This window comes from Prunus dulcis, unplaced genomic scaffold (assembly GCF_902201215.1).
Source record: "Prunus dulcis unplaced genomic scaffold, ALMONDv2, whole genome shotgun sequence".
Lineage (NCBI taxonomy): Eukaryota > Viridiplantae > Streptophyta > Magnoliopsida > Rosales > Rosaceae > Prunus > Prunus dulcis.
In genome coordinates, this window is record NW_023010083.1 from 6,573 (window position 1) to 32,986 (window position 26,414).

The 26,414-nt window shown below is 38.1% G+C and overlaps 1 protein-coding gene and 1 pseudogene across 2 annotated transcripts; one reads left to right on the plus strand and one right to left on the minus strand.

Moving 5' to 3' along the window:
- Positions 1 to 9,514: 9,514 nt before the first annotated feature.
- Positions 9,515 to 11,432, minus strand: LOC117612827 (BURP domain protein RD22-like). Of its 2 annotated transcripts, XM_034341466.1 has the most exons (4): positions 11,298 to 11,432; positions 11,006 to 11,120; positions 10,770 to 10,836; positions 9,515 to 10,703 (listed from the first exon to the last, which is right to left on the minus strand). In XM_034341466.1, the coding sequence occupies exons 1-4, from the start codon at positions 11,334 to 11,336 to the stop codon at positions 9,725 to 9,727; spliced, it is 1,200 nt and encodes a 399-aa protein (XP_034197357.1). In that variant the 5' UTR covers positions 11,337 to 11,432; the 3' UTR covers positions 9,515 to 9,724. The 2 variants fall into 2 exon arrangements, with proteins under 2 accessions (XP_034197357.1, XP_034197356.1); XM_034341465.1 differs by having other exon boundaries at positions 9,515 to 10,836.
- Positions 11,433 to 12,542: 1,110 nt separating this feature from the next.
- On the plus strand, positions 12,543 to 26,078 carry LOC117612829 (annotated as a pseudogene).
- The last annotated feature ends 336 nt before the right edge of the window (positions 26,079 to 26,414 follow it).

Sequence of the window (26,414 nt, forward strand, 5' to 3'; positions counted from 1 at the left end):
TTGGATACATGCCCTATATGCAATGAGTCGAGGTTCAAAATGACATCTCAGAATAGAACGACTAAGATCCCACAAAAAGTCATGCGTTATCTGCCCCTGAAACCTAGGTTGCAGCGATTGTATATGTCGACGCATACTGCCACAGACATGAGATGACATAAGGAAAAACGGGTATACGATGATGTGATGCGGCATCCTGCAGATGGAGAGGCATGGAAAGAGTTCGATCGAACGTTCCCTGAGTTTGCTGCTGATCCCCAAAATGTGAGATTGGGACTTGCCACTGACGAATTCAATCTGTGTGGGGTTCTAAACCAACACCACAGTACTTGGCCAATTTTTGTATTCCTATATAATTTGCCGCCTTTAAAATGCATGAAAAGAGAATACATGATGATGACTGTTTTGATAACTGAGGATCTTGGAAGGTCAATCGATGTTTACTTAAGGCCGTTAGTTGATGAGCTGAAGGATTTATGGACAAATGGTGTTCGCACGTATGATAAATCAACTACGAAGATGTTCACTTTGCGGGCAGCAGTTATGTGGACTCTGAATGATTTTCCAGCATATGCAATGGTTTCTGGGTGGAGCACAAAGGGTTATATGGCATGTCCTGTATGCAAGGAAGATGTAACTTCTGGTTGGCACGCGGGAAAAGTTTGTTACCTTGGTCATCGGAGATGGTTGCCATAGGACCACGAGTGGTGGGAAAAAGATAAAGAGTTCAATGGGAACACAAAGCGTAGCCTCAGACCTAGAGAATGGTCCGGTGATGAGATCTTGGAACAGCTTAACCGTTTGGATTTTGCTCAGTTCGAAAAAACAGTTAGTCGGACCAGACCTTCGACACATATGAACTGGACACACAAGCCTATGTTTTTTGAGCTCCCATACTGGTCGAAACTCAAATTGAGGCACAATCTAGATGTGATGCATGTTGAGAAAAATGTATTCGACACATTGCTGGGCACGATTCTAGATATTAAGGGCAAGACAAAGGACAAATCAAAGCTCGTCTTGATTTCAAGTTGTGTACGCAAAATAGCGGTGTCCATGTCCCAGGTGGAGGCGAAATTACGAACATTGATTTCTATGGCAAACTCACAACTGTCGTTCAATTTCTTTACAAAGATCGATACCAAATGATCATGTTTAAATGTCGATGGTTTGATAGCAACCCAAATAGGGCGGGAAGTGTTAAAATCGACCATGGCTTACTATCTGTGAACATTAACAGAACTTGGTATGATGACGACCCTTACATTTTGGCAAACATGGCAACACAAATTGTGTATCTAGATGACCCTAAAGCCGGGACCAGTTGGAAAGTTGTTCAGAAGATGGATCATAAGAATGTGTATGCTATACCATAACTAGACCCAACTGACAACGACGTCGACAATGTGGCTGACCAACGTTTAGAATCTTCAATGGAAAATGATGCGGAAACACTTTGAGATACAAATGTTATACAAGAACCGTTTCAAATACAAGGAGTGTCTTCAATCGAAATACCGATTCAGTCAATTACAATTGACCTCGGTGATCTTCCAAGATTCGATGTTGCAGTGGGCCCGAGCAACGACGATGATGTAGTTATAGAGGAGGAGGAGGAGGATTGGGAGACCGAAAGTGATGATAGCGACGATAACAAAAGTTATTATAGTTCAGATGATGAATAATGAATTTTTTTGTAATTTTATTATGCTAGTGTACAAATTTTGTGTAATACAAATGTTTGAATATATGTAGTTATTATATCCAAACCTTATATATGTGGAGAAATGAAACATTATTAAAATAAATTTAGTTATAAAACATTGGTAAATCAATATATCCAAACCCTTTTAATAATAATTTTTAAATTTATTTTGACAAAACACTTTTAAAAAATGAAAATGATAAACAATCTAACCTAAGGGGGTTGTATCCAATTCTAACTTTGATTGACTTTTCATGAGTTTATGAAAGTTTATCACTTCACTTTATAAAAGAAAAAGAACAACCGAGTTAGGTCAACGCAACAACAACCGCGTGAGACATTATTAAATAAATTGACATATACAAGAAAATGAAAAATGAAAAAAAATTGTTATAAAACATTGATAAATAAATATATCCAAACCCTTTTGATACAAAGTTTGAAAATTATTGACACAAAACATTTTTAAAAAATGAAAATGATACACAATTTGACCTAAATAAGGAAATGGCGCAAAATCCTTGCACGACGAATTAATCCTCGTCGCGCATAGTTTGTGTGACCCACAATCCACTCATCGCGTAAAGTTAAAACATTGGGCGACAACCTAACATCCGTCGTGTGATGAAATTTTGTGCGACGACAGGATACCTCTAGTCGCGCAAATATATATTATTTTATAATACAATATATATACACATATATATTTGAAATTGATGGTCGAATTAGTTCATTGTATTCATATAGGGTCAAGGAGTGTAGCTGTAAAAAATCATCAAAATCGGAGTTAAAATGACCGTCAAATCATGACTTTTCATTTATAACCGTTGAAAAGTTTTGTCCCATTACTTGATCTGTGAATGTTTTTTTTTTTCCGATTTTTGGGGTCTAAGATCTCGAAGTATAAACAAACAAGTTTGACGGCTGGATTATTGAAACTAGTTTGGTAGAATGCGTATGCCATCAAAACCATATATTCACCAACAATGAAGAGTTTATTTATACTTTCGTTAAATATAACATAAGATTATGTGGTATCCCCTAGTGTAAACATCTTAAATTGAAGATCAAATTCAGTCATTGTATTCATATAGGGTCAAGAAATGTAGCTGTAAAAAATTATCAAAATCGGAGTTCAAATAACTGTTAAATCATGACTTTTCATTTAGAACCGTCGAAAAGTTTTGTCCCGTTACTTGATTTCTTAATGTTTGCTTTTTCCGATTTTTGGCTTATACGATCTCGAAGTATAAAAAAACAAGTTTGCCGGTTGGATCATTGAAACTAGTTTCGGGTTTAGGGTTTAGGGTTTAGGATTTGCACGAGGAATAAAGTTGATTCGTCGCTCAAAGTGTGCAGAAAACAGTCTTGCGCGACGAAATTATTGCTTCGTAGTCACGCAATCTCAATCAAACTTTTCACCTTCTTCCCCCTTGAACACTTGGTCCAAATTTTTGGCGAGTGTACAAAAAGCAGACTTGCGCGATCTCATTACTCTAGACCCTCATGAACACTTGGGCCAAAACCAAAAGCTTGCGCGACAAAAGAGGTATTTATCGTGGCGCAATCTCGGCAGACCTTTCACCTTTTCTCTCTCCCCCAATAAAACCTAAACCCCAAATTTTGGCGGAATTACAACCTTGCGCGACGCTGTCCCATATTCGTCACGCAAAGTTTTCACTTTCTCTCTCCCGCTAAACCCTAAATCCCAAAATTTTGGCGAAATGACAACATTGCGCGACGAAACATATATCTATGTGTCGCGCAAAATCGCGCAACCCTGCCCTGATACCAAATTTTAGCGGACTCACAACATTGCGCGACGGAAATTATATCTCTTTCGTCGCGCAAGAATCATTTAAAATATTTTGCGTGACGCTTTTAGTTATTCGTCGTGCAAAATTGAATAAAATTTCAGAAACGACGCGATGACCTCCTTCTTCCCCAATTTCTGATTTTTTGCCCTCTCTCTCTCTCTCTCTCTCTCTCTCTCTCTCTCTCTCTCTCCGCCGTCACCTCAGCCCCCTACCCTACCTGAATTTGGACCGCGCCGCCACAACCTTCGAACCCCGGAGCTTCCCCGCCGTCACCGTCAAGCCTGCCGCCGAAATTTGCTCAGTTTTCACAGAATCTTCGCCGCCCTCGTTCTCTCTCCTCCTCCGACCAAATCCAACACCCGAGGTATGGTTTCTGGACTATTTTTGATGCTTTAGCTGATGGTTGGGTAGGATTTCATTAATTGTTGCAATAGGGAAATCGATTTTAAACCCTAAGTTTCGGCTGGTTTTTGAATTTAAATTTTGGCTCCTTCCGGCCATTTTTCGGGGTAGGTTCGAGAACAATAGTGGCTCCAATTAATATAGAATACAATATTAATGTCTTTTTAGAAGTTTTTATTTTTATACAAGCAATATTAGGGAAGAGGGCATTCAAACACAGAATCTCAAGTGCATGGGTAATTGCTTTGAACCATTGGAGCTATAAATTTTTTGCTATGCCTTCATTAACATTAATAAGAAACCTTGACTTTTTATTTTTTGCAATGTAACACCATCACCATTGCATAGTTCATATAGCGGGGTCGGTAGATAGAAGCTTTCATGAAATGAAAGACCATTGGCTCGCCTGATCGTTAGTGGAGACACACCAGATTGTCTTAATTTTGATATTAGACCGCTTCGTTATTGTACTGGCCTTTTTGTGGCTGGTGGCTTTTTTGACTGAATTATGAATACAATCATAGAATTTCTCAAAAAAGAAAAAAGAAAAAAAGAAAGACCATCGGCCCTTATAAATTAATGGGGCCTGCAACTGGAGTGAATGATTAGAATACTTATATGGACCATCGTACTCGTTGGTATAAAATAAATACCTAGTACGTTAAGTATGAACAAAATAAATTCTTAGCATAAGGTCAAGATGGTTGAATAAAACTTTTTGAATTTGATGGTGTAAAAGGAATTTGATGTGTTGACTTAGAACAAAACCCCGGAAATATTCAATAAATCACACTTTTTTTAGTTATCATTATTAAAGAAATTTGTTGTTACATAGAGCTCATCATTGTCCTATTGAAATAGGAGAAAATTCTACCTCAAACCATCTCCATTGAGCTTTTACAGTGGGCCACCGAACCCAAAACAAGCTTAGTTACTGGTGTGCACCATTTGTGTATGTAGCGAGGAAGAGGGTAGAATGTAGATAGAAGATAATAATTCAATCATTGAGCTTCTTCGTATATATAGCCCATCATTGTGCTTTTCATTTCCATAACAAAAAGAAGAAGAAAAAAAATCATTGAACTGACTTGCTCTTTTTTGCATAGCGGGTGCGAATTCCTTTCCTTTTTTTGTTTTTTAATTATTGTTTTTTCAATTGATAGCATTTTCTTGCAGATTTTAGTTTCTTATGTTTCAATGGTAGTTGGGGATTCCGAGCCTCTGCATTAAGACACTACGCATTTATCTGCATATCGCTAAATCTAAGCCATTATAATAATCAAACCCTTTAGAACATGACACATCATCAAGTTTTTTTTCTTCTCTAAACAAACGTTAACTATTGTTGTTAAACAAGATTTTAGTCACCCACAAATAATAATCTAACCCATTATACTTTACACAGAACAAAGAAAAAAAATAAAAAAACATGCTCTAAACAAGAGTTTCATTACCCACAAATAAAACTTAACTCTTTTGTTTAGTGAAGGAAAAAAAACTTGATGATGTGTCACATTCGAAGGAGTTAGATTATTATAATGGTCTAAATTTAGCAAAATACGAGTAAATGCGTAGTCTCTAAGTGCAAGGGCTCATGATCCGGTAGTTGGACATTTGAATTGATCAATGTTGTAACTTTATTCTTTTTTTGTTGTTGATATTCTTTTCTTTAAATGGAAGCATGAGATCTAAAATGGAGGATATAACAGTTTAATTATTGTGATAAACCTCATGAAAAATGGAGTAAAAAGTTTGTCTGTTTCACCTTAGGTCTAAAAATAACATGCATATTATCATCAGACATACATGGTCAGATTTCTTTTTCTTTTTTTTAAACAAAAAACAAAAAATATATAAACCCAAAAATATTAAGGTTTCTTAGGAATAACCCACGTGATTTTAATTTTTGATCTAAGCCAATTATTTTTCGATGTAGTGACAGGACCCGATCCAAATTCCGCTTTGGAATTCGAGTCGGACTTTGTGCGTGTTCGACACTTGGCGAATGTTGGGCACAAATGACCTATTTGCCCTTCTAGTTACAAACTTAATTTCAATTTTTCCTTGACTTCTACCGAAAATGCGGCAGAGTTTCCCCTGTAATTTGTTCAATCCCAAAATTTCACCTGTCATAACGAGCATGTATATTTATACAACCAATTGCCAGTATACTTAAATATACATTCCAACAGTTCAGTTCTCAATCTAGGGCAACATATCAGAGCAATTATTAAGAGTTTACAGATGAGTTAATCCTTTTACAAAACAGAACTTCTACATCAAAAGAAGGGCGCGGAAGACCGAAAAATGGCCCGGTGGTGGATTTCTGTGCACGTCTACAGCCTGGGGCGCAAAACATTCAAAAATGTGAGTGGACAAAAAAAAGGTCTAGAAAAATAGCATAAGAACATACTAACCCCACTGTAAAAACAGTTACGTAAAAACTAAGTTTTTTCCTTTTCATTATATTCGTACTGAAATCAATGTATTCACATATATATATATATATATATATATACGTACATGCAAATCATATTCAAGATCAATGAAACTCGCATAAAAGCACTGTAATCAATTTAAAACTACCACCTAGGTGTGCCCCTTTAATTCTGTCAATTCCAAATATCTGTCAATTCTCCTGGCAGGTCTCAGTGACACAAAGTCAACCCGAGCCGCAAACTGGCAGGATTCAGGGGACCGTAGTCAGCCTGATCCGCAATCCTGGCTCTCACGGTCCCGGCGTCCCCGAAACTCGTGAGGCAAATGTCAAGTGCACTGACAAAACTGAAGGCAAACTGGATGTCCGTGGACATCGTCATATCCAAAGGCAACATATACTGAAGGCAATCTGTTTCTGTAACTGGGTACCCAAGGTGGCTTAAGAAAATATAAGATTTCTGAAAGGTCTGATGAAAAACTGAATTTTTGATTAAATCTAGAACTCTGCTGCCATTTTATCTGATATAAATCTCAATCTCTACTTTCTATATCTTTTTAGCATTTTAACTAGGCAACATATAAATAAAGATATTTAACTTCAACAAAACATGTTAGGAAAACCATAATCAATAAAACTTATTCAAGATCAAATAATGAAATTCATTTGCATAAAATCATTTATAAAAGAAAAGTCCACTCACTCCTGGTTCGAGCTAGCTAGACCTCTTGAAGGTCCCTCCTGCGGGTCTGCCAGCTGGCCCCGGGTGCCTGATCAAACCACCATGAATATTTAATTAATAAAACTGCTTGGTATAAGTATTTAATTAAAACCCTGACCCCCGGCTCCTAGAAGTGCGTGCACTAACTTTAAAGTCATTCTTATGCCCACTTAAGCATTTCAGACGTTTAAAACTGTCTTAAAAGACCTGAGACTTCATGAAGCGATAAACTTCCATATTGGTCAATACGGAACCTCGTGGGATCCACGACCTCCAATTACCAATCTGAGAGTTCCTATAGGTTCCTCACATTTAAGTAACCATGTCCTGCAAGTCTGGTCTGAATCGGACGATCGGATTGACCACGATCGTGTAATCGCATAATTTCTAAACCCTAGCCCTAGGGTTCGCGATATCGGAGTATCCGGGACTCCGATTCACAATACGTTGAATCCTACACGATTCTGAAATTATCTAGAGTAACATATCTGAAATTGATTACGATCCAACAGCTCAACAGTATTGAACCCAAAAATCGCACAATATGGAAAATCCGTTCGAGGCTCAAACGGTATCCAAATTGAGATCCGCAAATTCCTACGCGCTCATGACAACCTAAGGATCACATCAAGACACAGTGCCACTGCACTACCCTCGCCCACGCCCCGCCACACGGGCCGGCAGCACTGGGTGTCCAAAGCGATTACACATCGCTGGAAAATCTCAAAACCACGGCTCCAAACTCCTACCCTAGGTATAACACCATATTTGGAACCACTTTTGTTCTTGGACCTACCCCAAAAACGGACCGGAAGTGGTCGAACACGGAGGCCGAAAACTGGCAGAATTTCAATTCGAGAATCGAATTGGCTACGCTAAGAATCGATCCAATCCTACCCAACAGTCAGCTAGAGCATGAAAAGTAGGTGAGAAACCATACCTCGCTCGTCAGAATTGGTGGCTGGAGGAGGGAGATCGACGGCAGTGAAGATCGGATGACACCGGCCGCTTCTTCTCCATTTTTCGGCGAAACCACTGCGGCTGGAGGCGGGAGTCGGCTGGGGCTGGAAGAGGACGACGCCCCGGTCATTTTGGTACCGGCCCTGTCCACAGCCGTGGCCGGTGGCCGGAGTTTCGAAGAGAGAAAGAAAAGCTGACGCGGAGAGAGAGATTGTTCGCGAGAGAGGGAGAGAGAGAGAGAGAGAGAGAGAGAGAGAGAGAGAGAGAGAGAGAGAGAGAGATCTGATTTTTATAAAATCCCATTTCGAAATAATTACGATTATGCCACTGAGTTTCTTTTGACCATAACTCTCTCGTTACAACTCCGATTCGAGCCCACTACGTGTCTATGAACTCATTTCATCGTGCACTACGCAGCGGTACCTGTAGAATTGTCAAATTCCTTTCCCGTCAAAAAGTCAACTTTTGGTTAATAAATTATTCCAATGGCAAAATTGTCTTTTCTCATAATAAATTACTAATTAAATATGAATTTTGGGTTTGGGTCATTACATGTAGTCCATTGACTATTTTTACACGTCAGCAAACTTACCATGATGAGTTTGCTGACGTGTAAATTTTTATATTGTCAAATCTTTTAATTATTGTTTGATTTAATGTTTATTTTAGATCATTAGTTATTACATATAATATTAGATCTAATGTCAACCATATATAATTGTCAATTCATTTTTCATTATTCATGTTTTTTTTTTTCTTCTCATCTCCATTTTCTTTTGTATTCTTCTTCTTTATTTCCTCTTCATCTTCTTACTTCATGTGAACCGTGCACGGTGGTGCACAGGTCTTCTTGTGTTCAAATATACACGAGTGTTCCCATAGTGTAGGTATGTTATAAGTATGTTGTGCGTATATGAATGTTTCCATGGTACGGTTTGGTGCCTATTGTGAATGTAATGAAATATATAACCTTGAACACGTGTTCATGTGTTCAAATATATAGGAGTGTTCCCATGGTGTAAGTATATTGTTCACGTAATTTTTTCATCCTATATAGTAGGTAGACCACGTGATTTTAATTTTGATGTAAGCCAATTACTTTTCGATGTAGTCCATGGACTATTTTTATACGTCAGCAAACTTACCATGGTGAGTTGATGACTCAGTTCATATTTATTGTTTCCATTTTTCATAAGTTTTTGCCTTTTTTTGTCCTCAATTAATTTTTATATTGTCAAATCTTTTAATTATTGTTTGCTACATGATGGATTAGATTAGTACTGGAATTTGATCCTTTAAATGATGTGATAAAGGAAGTTTGCTTTGGTGTTACAGACAGAGCATGGAAATATATGTTGTTTTGCGTCTTGGTATATGTTTCTGGATACATTAATTCTTGATAGTTTGAGGACTTTGATATAAATGAAGGCTTCTCTAACTACATGCATTAGCAGCTTATTCCAACGTAACAATTCAACACTCAAACATTGGAGAGAACCCCCCAACAGCATGCTTTATTATGAGTACAAGTTGAAGTAGTCTACATAGTTACAAGAGAAAACTTCATCTCATCATATATCTTACACCACATGATGAAGAGGCAGAAATAAGTAGGGAGATAATTATGCAGGCCTAGGGTGCAACCCGACCAAGCTTATTATACGTACAGTGCTAAGTGATGATCATGCAGATTTGTGTTTTGGAACCCAGGCAATAGCATCAGTGGAAATGAAATGGCAGATGGGAGTGGTTCCGGGCTTAACGTTGAGGATTTGGAAGGACATATGCTCTGGGTCCCATTCTGATGTGTCTAGATGGCAGATGGTTACTGCTTTAACCTTCATCCCATCATCGGCTTTCAGGGAGAGAACATAAGCTTCTGTTTGTTTTATTGCATGGCAGAAAAACACAGCATAGGGATAGTTCTCCTTATGACACACAACGACTTTGTCACCTGCCAACTTCTTCAGTCCCGGCATTGTTGTATAGTTGTGCATGTACTTGGTGGCTCCTTCTTCCAATACCTCCGTCGAGATTGCTTCAACGTTTCTTGTTCCAAGCTTCGAAGTGCTAAAATCAACCATTGATTCTAAAGATGTGGCGCAATATTTTTCCTCTCCCTTAAGGCCTGGAGCTTCACACTCTTCGATTGTTTGCTTAATTGTTTTGGCTTCCACAGATGTTGGCTTCACTGAAAAATGGTTGAAAATTTCTGGTAGTTTGTTAGAGGAGAAGGGGATCGATTGAGCACTTTCACGTGGCAGGAAAGTAGCCGTGTTTGAATTTCTAGGGAATTGGAACTGCATTGTTGCGCCAGGGCGCATGTCCTTCTCGAAGAAGAAAATAGCCAAGTCTCTATAATGGAGTAGTTGACTGTCAGGTTTGCCCTCGTCAGATGCAGGAGGACGTCCTCCATAATTTTTTCGTTGGTAACCTGAATTTCTCAATGGGATATTTTCAGGTTTGCCCTCGTCAGATGCAGGAGGAGGTTTTCTATAATTTCTTAGACTGTAATGTTTTTTGTTCGATGGGAAAATTTCAGGTTTGCCCTCGTCAGATGCAGGAGGAGGTTTTCTATAATTTCTTAGACTGTAATTTCGTTTGCTCTTTCCATCCCCAACAGATGGAGGAGGACGTTTTCCATAATTGCTTAGACTGTAACTTCGTTTGCTCTTTCCATCCCCAACAGATGGAGGAGGACGTTTTCCATAATTGCTTAGACTGTAACTTCGTTTGTTCTTTCCATCCCCAACAGCATTCACGATATTTGTGCTCTTTTCTTCATTTGTGGAGTCTGCAAATTATATATCAACGTCATAATGGAAAATAAGTGATCAGCCGATTTGTGAATATGTGTCACTCATGTAATGACAGTAGTTAACTGATAAATATGTGGTCGAACATATTTTAGTAAAATGGCAGGCAGAAGAGATATCTAAGATTCTAAAGAGCTCAACACAAACCAGGATGCAGAAGTTCACTGATAGATCTTGGCATCTGTGTGTTTGGCAGGACGGAGTTCCAGTAAAGTTGAGGTGCTGGTTGAGCAGCATGGTTTGCCAGTGCAACCGCTGCTAGCTGCAACATTAATTCAAACTCTAATTAAAATCAAATCTCACAAAGTGTAATTAATTAGTGGACGACACTTAAGTACTTACTAAATAAAATCGGAGAGAATTATAGGAACACAAAACTTTCGTTTGTATAGAGTACAATGAGAGAGAATGGAAAAGTTAATCAAATTGCAGAGCTTACACTGAGAATAGCAAAGATGAGTGGGAGATGAAACCCCATTAAGACTGAAATTAACTTGGCAACAGATGTAGCAAGAAATTAAAGAAAGTCGGAGCTGGCTCTTATGGTAACAGTAGCAACTGGCTTCACCATTTTATAGACAAATGATGAGGGGTACCCAGAAGTAACACTGCCTCACTCACTTAAATTCATTTGACACAAGTGGCATGATGTGATGTATCAGACATAAATTGTGGCATGTGGGAGAAAGGTTTTTGAGATAAAACCTCACAGCTTGCTGGTCCATAAAATATATGGTTAATAATAATGGACCACTTAAATTTGAGAGGGGGTGGAGAGCCCACTAGGAGTAATAATTGGCCTGAGAATGGGTGGATGTGTATTGCAACATGAGTTTTAGGTGCATCGTTTAGGATTGAAGATTTACACAATAGGTTTTCAATCGAGAGGGGTGGAGAGCCCGCTAGGAACAATAATTTTAGGACCACATGTCATGAAAACAAAAAAAAAAATGTCCCTATATATTTAGAGGGTACAATTATTGGCATGAGCAATCCTACAATGCCTCCTCTAGATCTTTTCCCTTTCCATTATGCTTTATTAATTTTATTTGATTTTCCTTGGTTCAGAAAATTCCCAGAAAACAATAGATCTTATAAATCCAGCTAACCATGTTTCAGCTCTAGTCAATGACTTGAAGCACACAAAATCTACTTCACACTTTGTAAGAGGGCATGCAAGTGCACGGAGGATGGAGCAATAATCTTTATTTTATAATATATATGATAATAGATGGATTTTTATTTTATTTTTTCACTCCATACATATATATATATATATATATATATATATTAAAATTGGAAAGCCTCCTGGCCTACACATATTGGTCTTGTGGTGTTGCTGGTGGCTAAGGTGATAAGTATTCGGCACCCTCTCCCTTAATTATGTCTTCTTCATTGTCTCTCAATTGTGATGAACAGCCAAAGATGTCTGCCAGTTGTGGATATGGTTTTCGTCTTGAAAGAAACCCAAATAAAGAATCTTCAAATTAAGGTATATAAGATGATCTACAATTATGCTCTCTATTTTTTACTTAAAATTTAGCTAAAAACACACAAAAGTTATTTTAGGAGCTCTTTAAAAAAGGAACTTTCGCGCGACAATAGAACATTTTCGTCATGCAAAAAAATGCAGGAATTATTTTTTTTTTTCGCCCCAAAATTGTGCGACCAGTGGACGTTTTCGTCGCGTAAAATTAGATGTCGGCAACTTCTTGTGCAACGGGATGTAGACTTTGCGCGACGCGATTTCGCATTTGCGCGATGAAACTTTGATGCGATGAAAATATTTTCGTCGTCGCGTTAAAGTTGGATGTCGGCACGTACTTGCGTGACGAAAATGTGGAATTGCGCGACGAAAGTGAAAGTTTTGCACGACGAAATTTGTGCTTGGCGTGACGAATTCTCGCGCGACGAAGTACCTCTTTGTCACACAAAAGTTAGTCGTCTTCAAATCTGATTTACGCTATGACAGAGGCAGAAAGTTAAGAATTTCTGCCTCTGCTGCTGTCGCTCCCGCTGCTGCTTATGGTAGAAATTTACTACATTCAGTAGGTAAGTATATTTTGTCTTTAGTTTGAAAGTATTCATGTAAATTCATACTAATGCTATTAATTTCGTTCTCTGTAGGGATATTTTGTGTGATTAGCGGTTGGTGGAGAACGATTGAGAAGGTATTTTATTTGTTTTATATTTGAATAACTTAAATTAATTACATTATGTTAAACTTAGGTTGTTATGTTTATATATATTTTTTGTTAAATTGTGTGTGATGGAGCACAATGTGTTGTGATGTATGAAGTTAATTGAAATTAACTTCGTACATATTTTTTTCATTTTTAGTAAAACTTAGTTTCCCGTTTGAGAGTAGTTGAATTTCGTGCATGGATGCATAATGCATGAATGCGGTCCAATTATTTCTTAAATTGTCCCATTATTTGGATAGTTTGGGAATGCATAAGTATGTCACGTAATTTATGGCTACAGGATTAGGTTTCGGTTGTGGTGATTTCGGATACGTTCTTTAGGTGATACGTAGGTATTTTATACTTACGGTACACCTCAAGAATTGTATCGAAATGCTGCCAAAATTTATCCTCGTCGAAATCTAATCTCATGTAGCTATAAATTATGTGACATGACTAAGCATTCCTGAATGAGATAGGACCCTTACCGTAGGCATAAGGAGAGGCATTATGATTTCGTATGAAGTGGTTGTGATTGTTGTATTTTGATTGTGGTTTCAGGAATTATGAAACAGGAGGTGGATACAGAATCCGAATAAATGCGCAGAGGAATACTTGGATGGAATCGATGATTTTATTGACTTTGCACGTAGACACAACCCGGGTGTAACTAGAATTCGATGTTCGTGTAGGAGGTGTAACAACACGTTGTGGGAGACAATTGAAAATGTTCGATTTCATTTAGTAAGAAGTGGAATGATTGAGACATATAGCACTTGGAACCATCACGGGGAACAATTAGACAAAGATTCCTCTTCAAGGGCCACAAGAGTGGACAATGTTTAACCTATTTTGGATCCTAATGAACAAGTCATGGATATTCTAAATGATGCTTTTCCATTTGCATCGACCAACATCAATCAAGAAGAGAAAGATGACATGCCTACACCAATGGACATTGCGGAGTTCGAACAGTACGAAAAACTGTTAAAAAATGCCAACTAAGAGTTATACCGGGAACAATATGGACAGTGCGGAGTTCGAACAATATGAGATAAATTATCTAGTGTTCCATAACTTGGTGATTTATGAAACACTTTTATCATTCATATTGTATTCATATGCTTGTTCAGTGACTTATACGATTAAGGGCACCAAGACCGTTGTTGCGGTTTTTCTCCGATGAGCTTGAATCGATCGTGACTAGTATTGGATTCAATATAAGGAGAGTTGGAAGAACTCTGGCGAGCTTGAAGAAATCGTGACCAGTATTGCATTCAACATAAGGAGTGTCGAAAGATCATCCCGTGACAGAAGTTGAGTTACGAAGAGGTCAGTAAACATTAACTAGGATAAGTGTGTGAGTACTTCTTGTAATCATCGTTTTATAATGGATTTGTTTTGGACTAAGAAGTCCTGTGGATTTTCTCCAGAGGTGGAGTTTTACCACATAAAATAATTTTCTGCGTGTTCCTTTATTTAACGTTCTGTATATTCAAGAATTGATATCACTTATCAATCCTATGGGCATGTTTTTATTCCTTTATTACACTTAAACTCTGTAAGCGTACTATTTACCTCCCTTATAGTGTTTTAACCTATCCTACAGTTACAATTTCATTGTCCTTCAAATTTGTTTTTTGGTCAAATCTGTTTTCTTTTTGTGAAGTTGGGTCTCAAGGCCCAAAACACAAAATCTACCTCGAAGCATTTCCTGGGCCCAACATGATGGGTGAAGAGTCCAAGATTAAACAGCTCATGTCCAAGGAAGGAGAATAGAAAAGGCAAGAAATCTATGAGTTTACCTGAAATTTAAATCAACTTGTTCTTACAATTACCCGATCATTGTGCTATTATTAAGAGAAAATTTCTCTTGCATCTACGGCCAGAGAAAGCAATATGCAAGTGAGCTTTTCTAGTCATTAACCAAAGGCAAAACAAACTTGGTCCTTCCTTTCATACATATACATATCAGGTGGGAATTCCTTTCTTCTCTTTTTTTACTTTTTATTCTTTTTATTTCATAATATTTCTTATGGATTACTGTATTGTTCTATAAATTGCTATATACCTTCCATTTGCCTAGAGGTTTAAGTCACTTATGTTTCATGGTTGTTTTGATCGAGGAGTAGGATATATAAATATGGATATATAATCTAAATAAATTTTTAGAGTTAAGTACCACATGTGACTCATTTTAATTAGCAGTTGTTCGTGTAGTGGTGGTGTAAGAGTTGCGAGCAGTGAGGTTTTTCTGTGTTCTCTTATGATGAGTTCAATATTTGATATTTTCTTTGTAATACAAGGGTTTGTTTGATAACCATTTCAATTTTTGTTTTTAGTTTTCATTTTTCGTGTTAGAGTATAGAATTTTTAGGTTTTAGTTCTCTTATGAGTAAAACATGCATTAAATCAGAATTTTTAGTTTGTTGTCCCTTTTTTTTTTTTTTTTTTGAGAGAACCTCGACGAACGAGGGAAACTTTATTGATAAAGCGAAGAATTACAACGCCCGGGGACAATGTGTTTGACCCCGACTTAACACATCACATAATAGGGCATCCTGAATAAGATCAGGGGGCACCTCAAACCAAATAAAGTTGTCCACATTATGCAGACCAAAACGAGCAAGTCGGTGTGCAACACCATTTGCTTCCCTAGGAGTAAATTGAAAAAGAGAGCTAGGAAATTGTTGCTGAAGATGCTTTACATCTTCAACAATGTTACCAATGTTTGAATAATCATGTCCTGCTCGCTTTACGGCTGCAACGACCACGACAGAGTCCCCTTCGAAGATGGGAGATGTAGTCCCAAGTGAGAGAGCAAGAACCACCCCTTCATGAGTTGCAAGAATTTCTGCATGTTCAGCCGATAGAACTTCCCCAACTGATTTGGCCACTGCTGCCACAAAACCTCCATCCGCGTCTCTGGCAACAACCCCAACAGCCCCTCTACCCGAAGTAGGATCAAATGCTCCATCAAAGTTTAATTTGAGGCGGCCGGACGGTGGTGCTGCCCAACGCACTAGATCCCGCACCCGATCAATTACTTTGGACGGAGTACCATTTACCGTAATAAATTCATGCACATATTTATTTTAAAGGGTAAAATGGGTAATAAAAATGAGAGATAAAAGTTAGAAGGTAGAGATAAAAAAAATTGCAATAACCAGAGTTAAACATAATAAAAGTCAAACTTTTTGAGATTGGATCTAAGGACCCCTTCAAAAAAAAACAACTATCATAAAGCAAACTAACTAGAAATTTTGTTTGACTTGACACGTTTTGATTGGAAGAATATGACCTTTTGTTCTTTACCATTTCATCTACAAGTCACTTGCAATGAGATCTTATTTTATTGACATGAAAATCTTGATTTTGAGAGAGAGAGAGAGAGAGAGAGAGAGAGAGAGGGTGGGGTTGGGGAAGGAGGCTGAGTTTCAAACAACCTAGATTTGAAGTTGGGTGTTAAGGTTGGTCGGAGATCGAGAGAGGGAGGGTTGTGATGGTGGTAGAGTTCGGATCTAGGGCAGGATGTTGCGACGAGTTCAATGTTCTTTATCATTGAATCTGCACCAACAAAAAAAATAAACTAAAAAATTTAATTTAAAAAAAACAAAAAACAAAAGCAATAGAGAGATTAAGTTAAAGAGTTTATGAAGATAGTGTTGGATGCTCAGTGAAAGATCAATGAGAAGATGGCTAAGATGGTTGTTGGGTTGTATATTGAACTTGGGATGGTGGAGAAATTGGAGGAGCTACTTGTAGATTTAATGGAGACCAATTAAGTCTCAGAAGTTTTGTTGCTGGGGTGGCTGTGGGTAAGGATTAATGATGGATGAGGGGGTAGGGGAGGATAACCGTGGGTGGGTGGGACGATGGGTATAAACAAGATTTTAGTTTCTTATGTTTCGTTTGTTTATGTATGTTTTGACTGGAAGCATGAGATTTAAAAGGCAGGATATAAATTCTTGATGTCACATCCTAGGATCGGCTCCACCGTAGCACAATATTGTCCGCTTTGGGCCCCCTTCTCTACCCTTACGGTTTTGTTTCTGGGAACGAGCAACTTTCCAGTGGGTCACCATTCTGGGATTGCTCTAGTCCCAACTCACTTAACTTCGGAGTTCCTATGACTCCGAAGTCAGTGAGCTCCCAAAAGGCCTCGTGCTAGATGGAGGCGGGCATTAACCTCATTCTTAGTATATTTTGGTTAATATTTTGGAAGAATTTTTATACTTTGAATTATATTTCCAATATAGGACTTTCAACTTCCTCTGGAGCAAAACATAATCAAATGGACGAATTTTGGAGTAATTCCAGTTGGAGGATGTTCGTGAGCCACTTAGCTTGATCGTATCGAAATTTCAGATTTTTCTGCAAAGCAGTTATTTTCTTGCAACAAAATAAAGGAGCAGTGCGCGGTGCTGAAATAGTGACGTTTTGGTCTTTTTTTTGCATTTTTGGAGCCCAAGATGACCTCAGATGGGTTCGTGCCCTTCTGTAGATGTGTTCAGAATATTTGTATCTTTAAAACAAGCCATCCTGGGCCAGATTTGGAGGCAATTTGAGGCCAAAACGTGGCTGGGCAGATTTTGGGCAGATTCTTCTAATCCAATTTGGACTTCATCTCCTACTATTATTTTATTTTAACTTAGTTTCCTTGTGGGGATTGGGCAGCTAGGTTTTAAGAAGTATTTAAGTTGGTTTTCACAGCAATTTTAGGACTTCTTTTTGGTTCTTGAAAGTGGAGAGAAATTGCTAGGGTTTTGGAGGGTTGCGACTTTCAGGTGTTTTTATTCTTATTCATTCAAATGATATTTTCTTTGATTTTAATTATGAATATGCGTAACTAATTCAATTGCTAGGGCGAGGCCATAAGCCTTAGCATGAATATGTAATTTTATTAATTTGCTTATGAATGGATGCATGTTTGCTTTGAATTATTAATCACTGCGTTTAAAACTATCTATCTATTTTAATAACTGATCACCATTAGGATATGTAGACAAGTAATTTGATGCAATTTCTATTGGAACATCACCCTGAAATTGAGAAGGGCTTCTTGTGATTACTAATGGTAAGTTCACTTAAGGCGAACATCACGCTCTTAAGGGTTGCATGGTTTTTTCAAAGGGTTTTCACAAAGCTTAATGAGTCTTGCATGTTTATATTTGATTTGAACATCACAAATGGATTGCATGTTAGATATATGTTTTCGCTTGAACATCACAAGGAAAATGTGTGACAGGACTCGACCAGAATTTTTCGAAACTAGAGACGAATCTTGTGGAAATTCCCGACATCACCCCGATGTCGGGCCTACTTCTAAAACTCAATCCTTTTTCCCAATAAGGAATATGGGCACGAGACTTTCTGCCGAAATTTCGGCGGAATCTCCCCTGTAAATTGAATAATCCCAAAAATTTCAACTTGCATAAAACACATTTGATATCCATAACTAGCAGCATGCACAAGGTAATTTCATGCAAATCACATAATCGGCCTCCGAACTTCAAATAATTGAAACGAAATCACCAACAAACTCTAAATAATGCAAATATAAACTCAAACACATTTATGAACGCCAAATGAGATTTCGATCATCTAAATTCCCATATATTAAACGTACAAAATTTAAACCTCCTAACAAGACTGCATCTCATTTTCACCTAAATTTCAAGACCAACAACAAGGTCCGAACCAATCTCCATCACACAATATGAGTAAAGTTTAGCCCGCGGCTGCACCTAGGCACTACCCTAGGCTACCTACGTACCCTTACTAAGGGATCAAGCCACACGGAGTTCTTTTATACAAAATTTCCAAGTCCATCAACATGCAATCAATTACAGAAATCCCAAACAAAATCTTCTTCAAACATCATTCGTTCCCAAATCAGTATAATAATCTTTAATTCATTTCTCTAATAAACACATAATCTCCCCATATGTAACAACCCGATCCTAAATCAATTTTTAATTGTTAATTTATTATGGGAAAAGAATATTTACACCTGGAATATTTTATTAGGTCAAAAGTTGACTTTTCGCTGGAGAAGGAATTTTGGGATTTCAATTGTACTGTTACGTAGAGCACATCGAGATGAGTCCGTGGACATGTAGTGGGCTCAAATCGATTTGTAACAAAGAAGTTACGATAAAAAGAAGTTCAGTGGCACAATCGTAAATTTTTCGAAGTTCAGAATTTTTAAACCCATATTTCTTCTTCCTCTTGCGAATGTTTCAAACAGCCATTTTTAGACAACCATTTCTCCTCCGTCTGGCCACCAAATCGAGTGCCACAACTTGCAAACTTTTCGCCTCTCTCTCTTCTTCCCATACATACCCATATCCAGCCTTGATTCCAAGTGAATCCACCAGAAAAATCGAGCCAAAGTTGAGCCCGAAAATGGGCAACTTTGAACCCAGAATTTTTGGGGTATTTTCCGGCGGATTCCAGCCGCCATAGCTCAGGTAATTGCATCCAAACTACTCTTCTACCTTCACTTTGTGTGATTCCTTGAAAACACAACGTGAATCCATTCCAATTTCTTTGATTTTGAAACTAAATTTTTTTTAGGTTTTTCAAGAGACAGAAAGCTTCGTTCGAGGGTTTTAAAGTTTGAATTGATTGTCGAGCCAAGGTATAAAGTTACTCCCCTTGATGTGGTTAATCCGTAGGTGTGATTATTGGCCGGCGGTTTGGAGTTTTCCGATCGCCAGAAAATTGCTCAATGCACCCGCCGGCGGTGGCGGCGCGTGGCAGCGCGTCACCGGGGTGTCAATGTTAGGTTTTTGTCCTAAAATGTTCTCCACGTCGTCCTAAGCATGACGGTATGCTCGGATTTCAACTTGGTTATCGTTTGGTCGTTGATCGGATATCGCATATTAGGCGTTATCCTGGTGTGATACATCCAGACTGTTGGATCAACTTCATTTTCAAATATGCTAATCTAGACACCTCTAGGATCGTGTAGAAATTAACAGATTGAGAATCGGAGTCCCGGATACTCCGATTTAATATTTCAAAGATTAAGTTAAACAATAACCATCCGATCGTATGATCGTGAGCAATCCGACCATCCGATTCGGACCAGACTTGCAGGATATGGTTATTTAAATGTGAGGAACTTATAGGAATTCTCGGATTGGTAATTGGAGGTCGTGGACCCCACGAGGTCCCGGATTGACCAATATAGAATTTTATCACTTAGTGAGTCTCGGGTCTTTTAAGACAGTTCTAACCATCCGAAATGCTTAAGTGGGCATAAGAATGACTTTAAAGTTAGTGCACGCACTTCTAGGAGCCGAGGGTTAGGATTTTAATTAAATACTTATACCGAGCAGTTTTATTAATTAAATATTCATGGTGGTTTAATCAGGCACCTGGAGCCAGGCAGACCCACAGGAGGGACCTTCAGGAGGTCCAGCTAGCACGGACCAAGAGTGAGTGGACTTTTGTTTTATAAATGATTTTTATGCAATTGAATTTTCTTATTTGATGTTGAATAAGTTTTATTGATTATGGCTTTCCTAGCATGATTTGTTGAAGTTAAATATCTTTGTTTGTATGCTGTCTAGTTGAATATGCTAAAAGGATATGAAAAGTAAAGATTGAGATATTATCGGATTGAATGGCTGCAGGATTTAAGGATAATTAAGAAATTGTTTTATAAATTCTAATCTTTTTCAGAAATATATATTTATTTTCAAAACCAACTTATGTACCCAAGGTTGCCTTCGGATTGAATGTTGCCTACAGAATAAATTGTTGCCTTCGGTTATGATAATGACCATGGACATAATAGTTGCCTTTGGTTTAGTCAGTGCGCTTGACAGTTGCCCCATGAGTTTCAGGGATGCCCGGACTGTGAGAGCGAGGAATGCGGATCAGGTTGACTAAAGGTCTCCTGAATCCTGCAAGATTGCGGCTCGGGTCGACCATGTATTACCGAGACTTGACGAATATCAAGAATTGACGGCATATAAGGAATTGACTGATATCAGGAATTGACGGAAATAAAGGGGTACACTTAGGTGGTAGTTTTAAATTGATTTCAATGCTTTTAAGAGAGTTTTATTGACCATGAGTATGATTGGCACGTACGTATATAAATATGTGAATGCATTGATTTTAGAACGAATATAATGAAGAGGAAAATTTAGTTTTGCATAACTGTTTTTACAGTGGGGTTAGTATGTTCATATGCTATTTTCTAGACCTTTATTTTTGTCCACTCACATTTTCGAATGTTTTGCGCCCCAGGCAATAGACATGCACCAGAGAGCCACCACTGGGCAGATTCCACACTCCGCTCCACTCTTCCTCTTATATAGAATTTTCTTTTGAAATCAAATTGTTCTATTGTATTCCTGAATTAGTTGCTCTGATGATTTTCCCTAGGAATTTCTGTGTGGCGTGAGGCCGTTTAGTTTATCAGAACTGTTTGGATCTTAAATTGGAAGCATGCTGGCAGTTGGGATATGTATATTTATGCTTTTGACAGGTGAAAATTCTGGGAAATGATCAAATTGCAGGGGAGACTTTGCCAAATTTTCGGTAGAAGTTGAACTTGGAATAAACTTGAATGTTAACTAGAAGGGCAATTTAGTCATTATGCCTGGCACTCGCCAAGTGTCGGGCATGAACAGGGTACTGCTCGGATTCCAAAGTGAAATTTGGGTCGGGTCCTGTCACCATACGCCAGAAATTCCAATGCCACGTATGGGGTCCGTCATCACGCCAGAAAATCCTACGCCACGTGTGACCTAACCATTATATCATCTCCCTGTACGCCTAAAACTCCAACGCCACGTATAGGGTCTGTCATCCCGCTGGAAAATCCTACACCACGGGTGACCTGACAATCACAGGGTGGTACTTAGGGTAGTGCGTATAGCACTTTAAACTGACATACTCTTAATTTTCTAAACTAATAAATACTCTTAATTTTCTAAACTAATAATATAGATAATCACAATTTAGTGATACCAGTCTATAGTAGACTGCAACATAATTTAATCAGGAAAATAACGTTATTTTTAGACCAACGATCATGTACATAAACATAAAATTTCATAATTTCAATTATTAGAATAATATCCCAAAAGTTTCCTACAATAATAATAAACACTCCAGAAGTCTCAACCTAGTCACTAGAGTCATTATAATCCTCATAGGAACGTAAAACTACCTCGGAAGACTCACGGTCAACCAAGGGTCAAACTACCCATACTTGGTCAAACAGGCCCACGGGGCCCACGACCTCCAAATTCTGATTCGAAAGTTCCTATAGGTTCCACAAGGTTTAGGATATACGTCCTGCAAGTTTGGTCTGGATCGGACGGTCGGATCGCTCACGATCGCACGATCTGACGGTTAATATAAATATAAACTTTAAATTATTAAATCGGAACATCCGGGGCTCCAATTCACGATCCGTGAATTCCTACACGATCCTAGAAATGCCAAGATTAACATATATTAAATTCAAGACCATCCAACAGTCCCAACCTATCGAATCCGGATAACGCGCTATAGGTTATCCGTTCGAGACTCAAATAGTATCCAAATTGAAATCCGAGCACACCTACGCACTCGTGAGGACCAGGAGATTACATCGGGACATAATGTCCTTTTTTTACAATGCCCACGCGCCACCGTACTCGCTGACAGCGAGTGCGTGCCCGAAGCGATTACGCATCGCCGGAAATCTCAAAACCACGGCTCAAGACTCCTCCCCTAGGTATAAAACCATATTTGGAGGGGGAGGTCACGGGCGCAGAGAGAGAGAGAGAGAGAGAGAGAGAGAGAGAGAGAGAGAGTGAGGTAAAAATAAAAAAATCATATTTTTACTCTAACTCTTTTTGAAATAATTACAGTTTTGCCATTGATAATGTTTTGATCGCTATTCCTCCTTACAACTCCGTTTCAAGCCTACTGCGTGTCTACAAATTCGTCTCAGTACCACCTACCCAAAAATATTAGTCGTGGTCCCAAACTCCTTCCGATAAGAAAATGACCAATTTACCCCTACCCCAAGGGTAAATTCGTAATTCACTTTAAATCAAATAAAATAGACATTAAATTTGGAGTCAGGGTGTTACAGTTTGAGGTTGAAGATGCTGTTGGGGAGAGTTTTCAGATGTGGCTCGTTTATTTTAGAATTCCAGAGTTATTAAAGAGATTGTTGGAGATGCTCTAACAATATAAAACATGTCCAACACTTTATAGAATACAATATTAATGTCTTTATTAAAAAAGTTTATTTTTATACAAATAAATTGGGGGAGAGGGGATTTGATTAAACACAGAATTTCAAGTGTATGAGAAACTGCTCTTAACCACTAAAGCAACAAGCTCTTTGCTCTACATGTATTAACATTATAATAAGAAACCTTGACTATTATTTTTTTCCCATACGACATTGTGACGTCATGAAACACAATCACCATTGCATAGCTCATATAGAGGTAGGTAGATAGAAGCTTTCACCAAATTACAGACTTAATATGGACCATCGTACTCGTTGATGTAAAATAAATATTGTAACTACTAACTAGTACGTGGACGGTTGCTTGTGGAAAATTATCTAAAGAACCAAAAAAAAAAAAAAAAGGTATGAATGGACGGTCTGTGTGGCAACCTGTCCATGAAATACGCCACAAAGACTCCCATGCCTTTCTTGGTTGGACCAACCAGATTTCCTTGTCTTATTGATGTCAACCTGTCCATGTACTGGTCTGCCCCATTTGTGTTTATAGCGAGGAAGAGGGTAGATGGAAGATGTTTATTCAAGCATTGAGCTTCTTTGTTTGTTTCTGTATGTTTTCACTGGAAGCATGAGATCTAAAGGGGAGGATATAAATTCTTGAGATAAATATTTACATCACGTACTTAAACCTCATGAAAAATGGAGTAAAAAATCTGGTCTGTTTTCACCTTAGATCTACATATAATATGCATATATATGCTCAGATTTTTTCCCCCCAAAATATAACAAATAAACATTTTTGAAATTTGTACATTTTGTGATGAATGTTTTCTAATTTTTTGTCGGAGCATCTTGAAATGTCAATTATGATTGAAACATTTGTTGATTATGGTGTCTAGAATCATCACCATCTTCGTCACTTACAATCAGAACAACACATAATGGGGAAGAAGAAAGTGGAAGAAAGCAGCAGTGAAGCTTCTGTTGACATAGAAAACCCAGCAAAATCCATGAGAAATCAGTTGACAAACTTGCATGCCCTGTCCCCCTGCCTGTTGTATCTACAGGGTGCCTGAGCGACTACGGAACAGAAAAAAGAAGGAATACACACCAGAAGTAGTCTCAATAGGCCCACTTCACCATAGCAGCAAAAACTTAAAAGCCATGGAAGAACACAAACATAGGTACCTAAACTATTTTCTTGATCGGACTAAAGTAGTAGAATTGGAGGATTATTTCACGAAAATAAAGGAGAGAAAAGATGCACTCCGTCATTATTATGAAGACACTAATGAGTTTGACACTGCTGATTTTATGAATATGATTCTAGTTGATGCCGCCTTTGTCATTGAGCTATTGTTGAGGAATTCCGAAGAAGAATTGGACGATGATAATGACTGATATTTACAAAACCATGGATGCTTCAAAGTATTTTGCCTGACATGCTTATGCTCGAAAATCAGCTGCCATTTTTCATTCTCGAGGATCTTTACAACCTACCCAAAAGAATCACAGGTGCTGAGACTAGGAGGAAACCTTCAATAATTAAACTCTCTTACAAGTTCTTCCAAAAGGCACTGGGTTTAGAAGAGAACTTGGATAACTCACCAGAATTCAATGATGATTTTTTATCTTCAAAACCTTTACATTTTGTTGATTTTATTAGAACTTTACATCAACAATATTTACAAACTGGAGGGCCACTCAATTCGACCAAAAAAAAAAAATAGAGGGCTCCAGAGTACACCCAGCGTGACAAAACTACACCAGGCCGGAGTTAAGTTTCAGGTGGGATCAAGCAAGAACTTATTCGATATACAGTTCAATAAAGACACCGTGGAAATTCCAAAAATAGAAATACATGATTACACAGAGCTTACACTTAGAAATCTCATTGCCTTTGAACAATGCCATTGCGTGGATAAATACACAAGTGATTATGTTTTCATCCTGGATAAATTTGTAAACACCCCAAAGGATGTAGAGTTGCTTGTTGAGAATGAAATTGTTGTAAACACGCTAGGTGACAACAATAAGGTTTCTGTTATGATTAACAACCTTTGCAGTAAGGTTGCTACAAACCACGGAAAGTACTATTTTGATACTCTTGCTGACAGTCTAAACAACTACTACAAGATGTTAGAGTTCAATGTTTTCAGCAGTTTGGATATTTTGGGAAGAAGGAAGAGAATCAGATTCTTCTCTCTCTCACACTTACATACATGAACAGTGGAATATGAAATATAGACATCTACAAGTTTTCTAAGAAAGCAACGTTCTCTCCCTCATACTCTCTCTGTGATCTCTTCCTTCTTCCCAAAATATCCAAACTGCTGAAAACATTGAACTCTAACATGGCCTCAGAGCCAGGTTTGATCACTTGAGCTGGGCGTGAATCTATGAACAGGGAGAAGGAATTGATTTGAGCTGGTTCTGAGCTTCTTTTGACGATTGCAGCTGAGATTTCTTGAATCCAATGTCTCACATGGCAGGATCGGGCACTTCTGAGCTTCGCACACCAGTGTTCAGTGGAGAAAACTATGAGTTCTGGAGCATTCGGATGAAAATAATACTGAAATCTCATGGACTGTGGGATCTAGTTGAACATGGCTGCAATGCTTCAGATCCAAAGAAGGAAAAGGAGATAGAAGAGACTAAGGTTGCTGAGAAGTCTGCAATGGCTGAGCTTCTGATGAAGGATGCTCGTGCACTTGGATTGATCCAAAGTGCTGTCTCAGATCAGCTCTTCCCCAGAATTGTGAAAGAGGAGACCTCAAAGGGAGCTTGGGATATTCTGAAGCTGGAATTCAGAGGAGATAAATAGGTACGAAATGTAAAACTGCAAGGATTGCATAGAGAGTTTGAATATACTCGCATGAAAGACAGTGAATCCCTATCTATATATCTTGCTAGATTGTTTGATATTTTGAATCACATGAAGAGTTATGGTGAGGAACTATCTAGAGAGAGAGTAGTGCAGAAATTACTATTTAGTTTGCCAAAATCATATGATTCCATCTGCTCTGTGATTGAACACTCTAAGGATCTTGAGACTCTTGAGATTCAAGAAGTAGTTGCTTCTCTGAAGAGCTTTGAGCTCAGATTGGATCGACATAATGAGAACTCAACAAAAAGGGCCTTTACTAGTCTGAATATTGAA

Coding starts and splice junctions, on each gene's coding strand:
- LOC117612827 (XM_034341465.1), bottom strand. CDS start 11,336: ATGGGGTTTCATCTCCCACTCATCTTTGCTATTCTCAGT. Junction 11,121..11,297: donor TCATCTTTGCTATTCTCAGT/GTAAGCTCTGCA, acceptor TTAATGTTGCAG/CTAGCAGCGGTTGCACTGGC. Junction 10,837..11,005: donor CAGTGAACTTCTGCATCCTG/GTTTGTGTTGAG, acceptor TATAATTTGCAG/ACTCCACAAATGAAGAAAAG.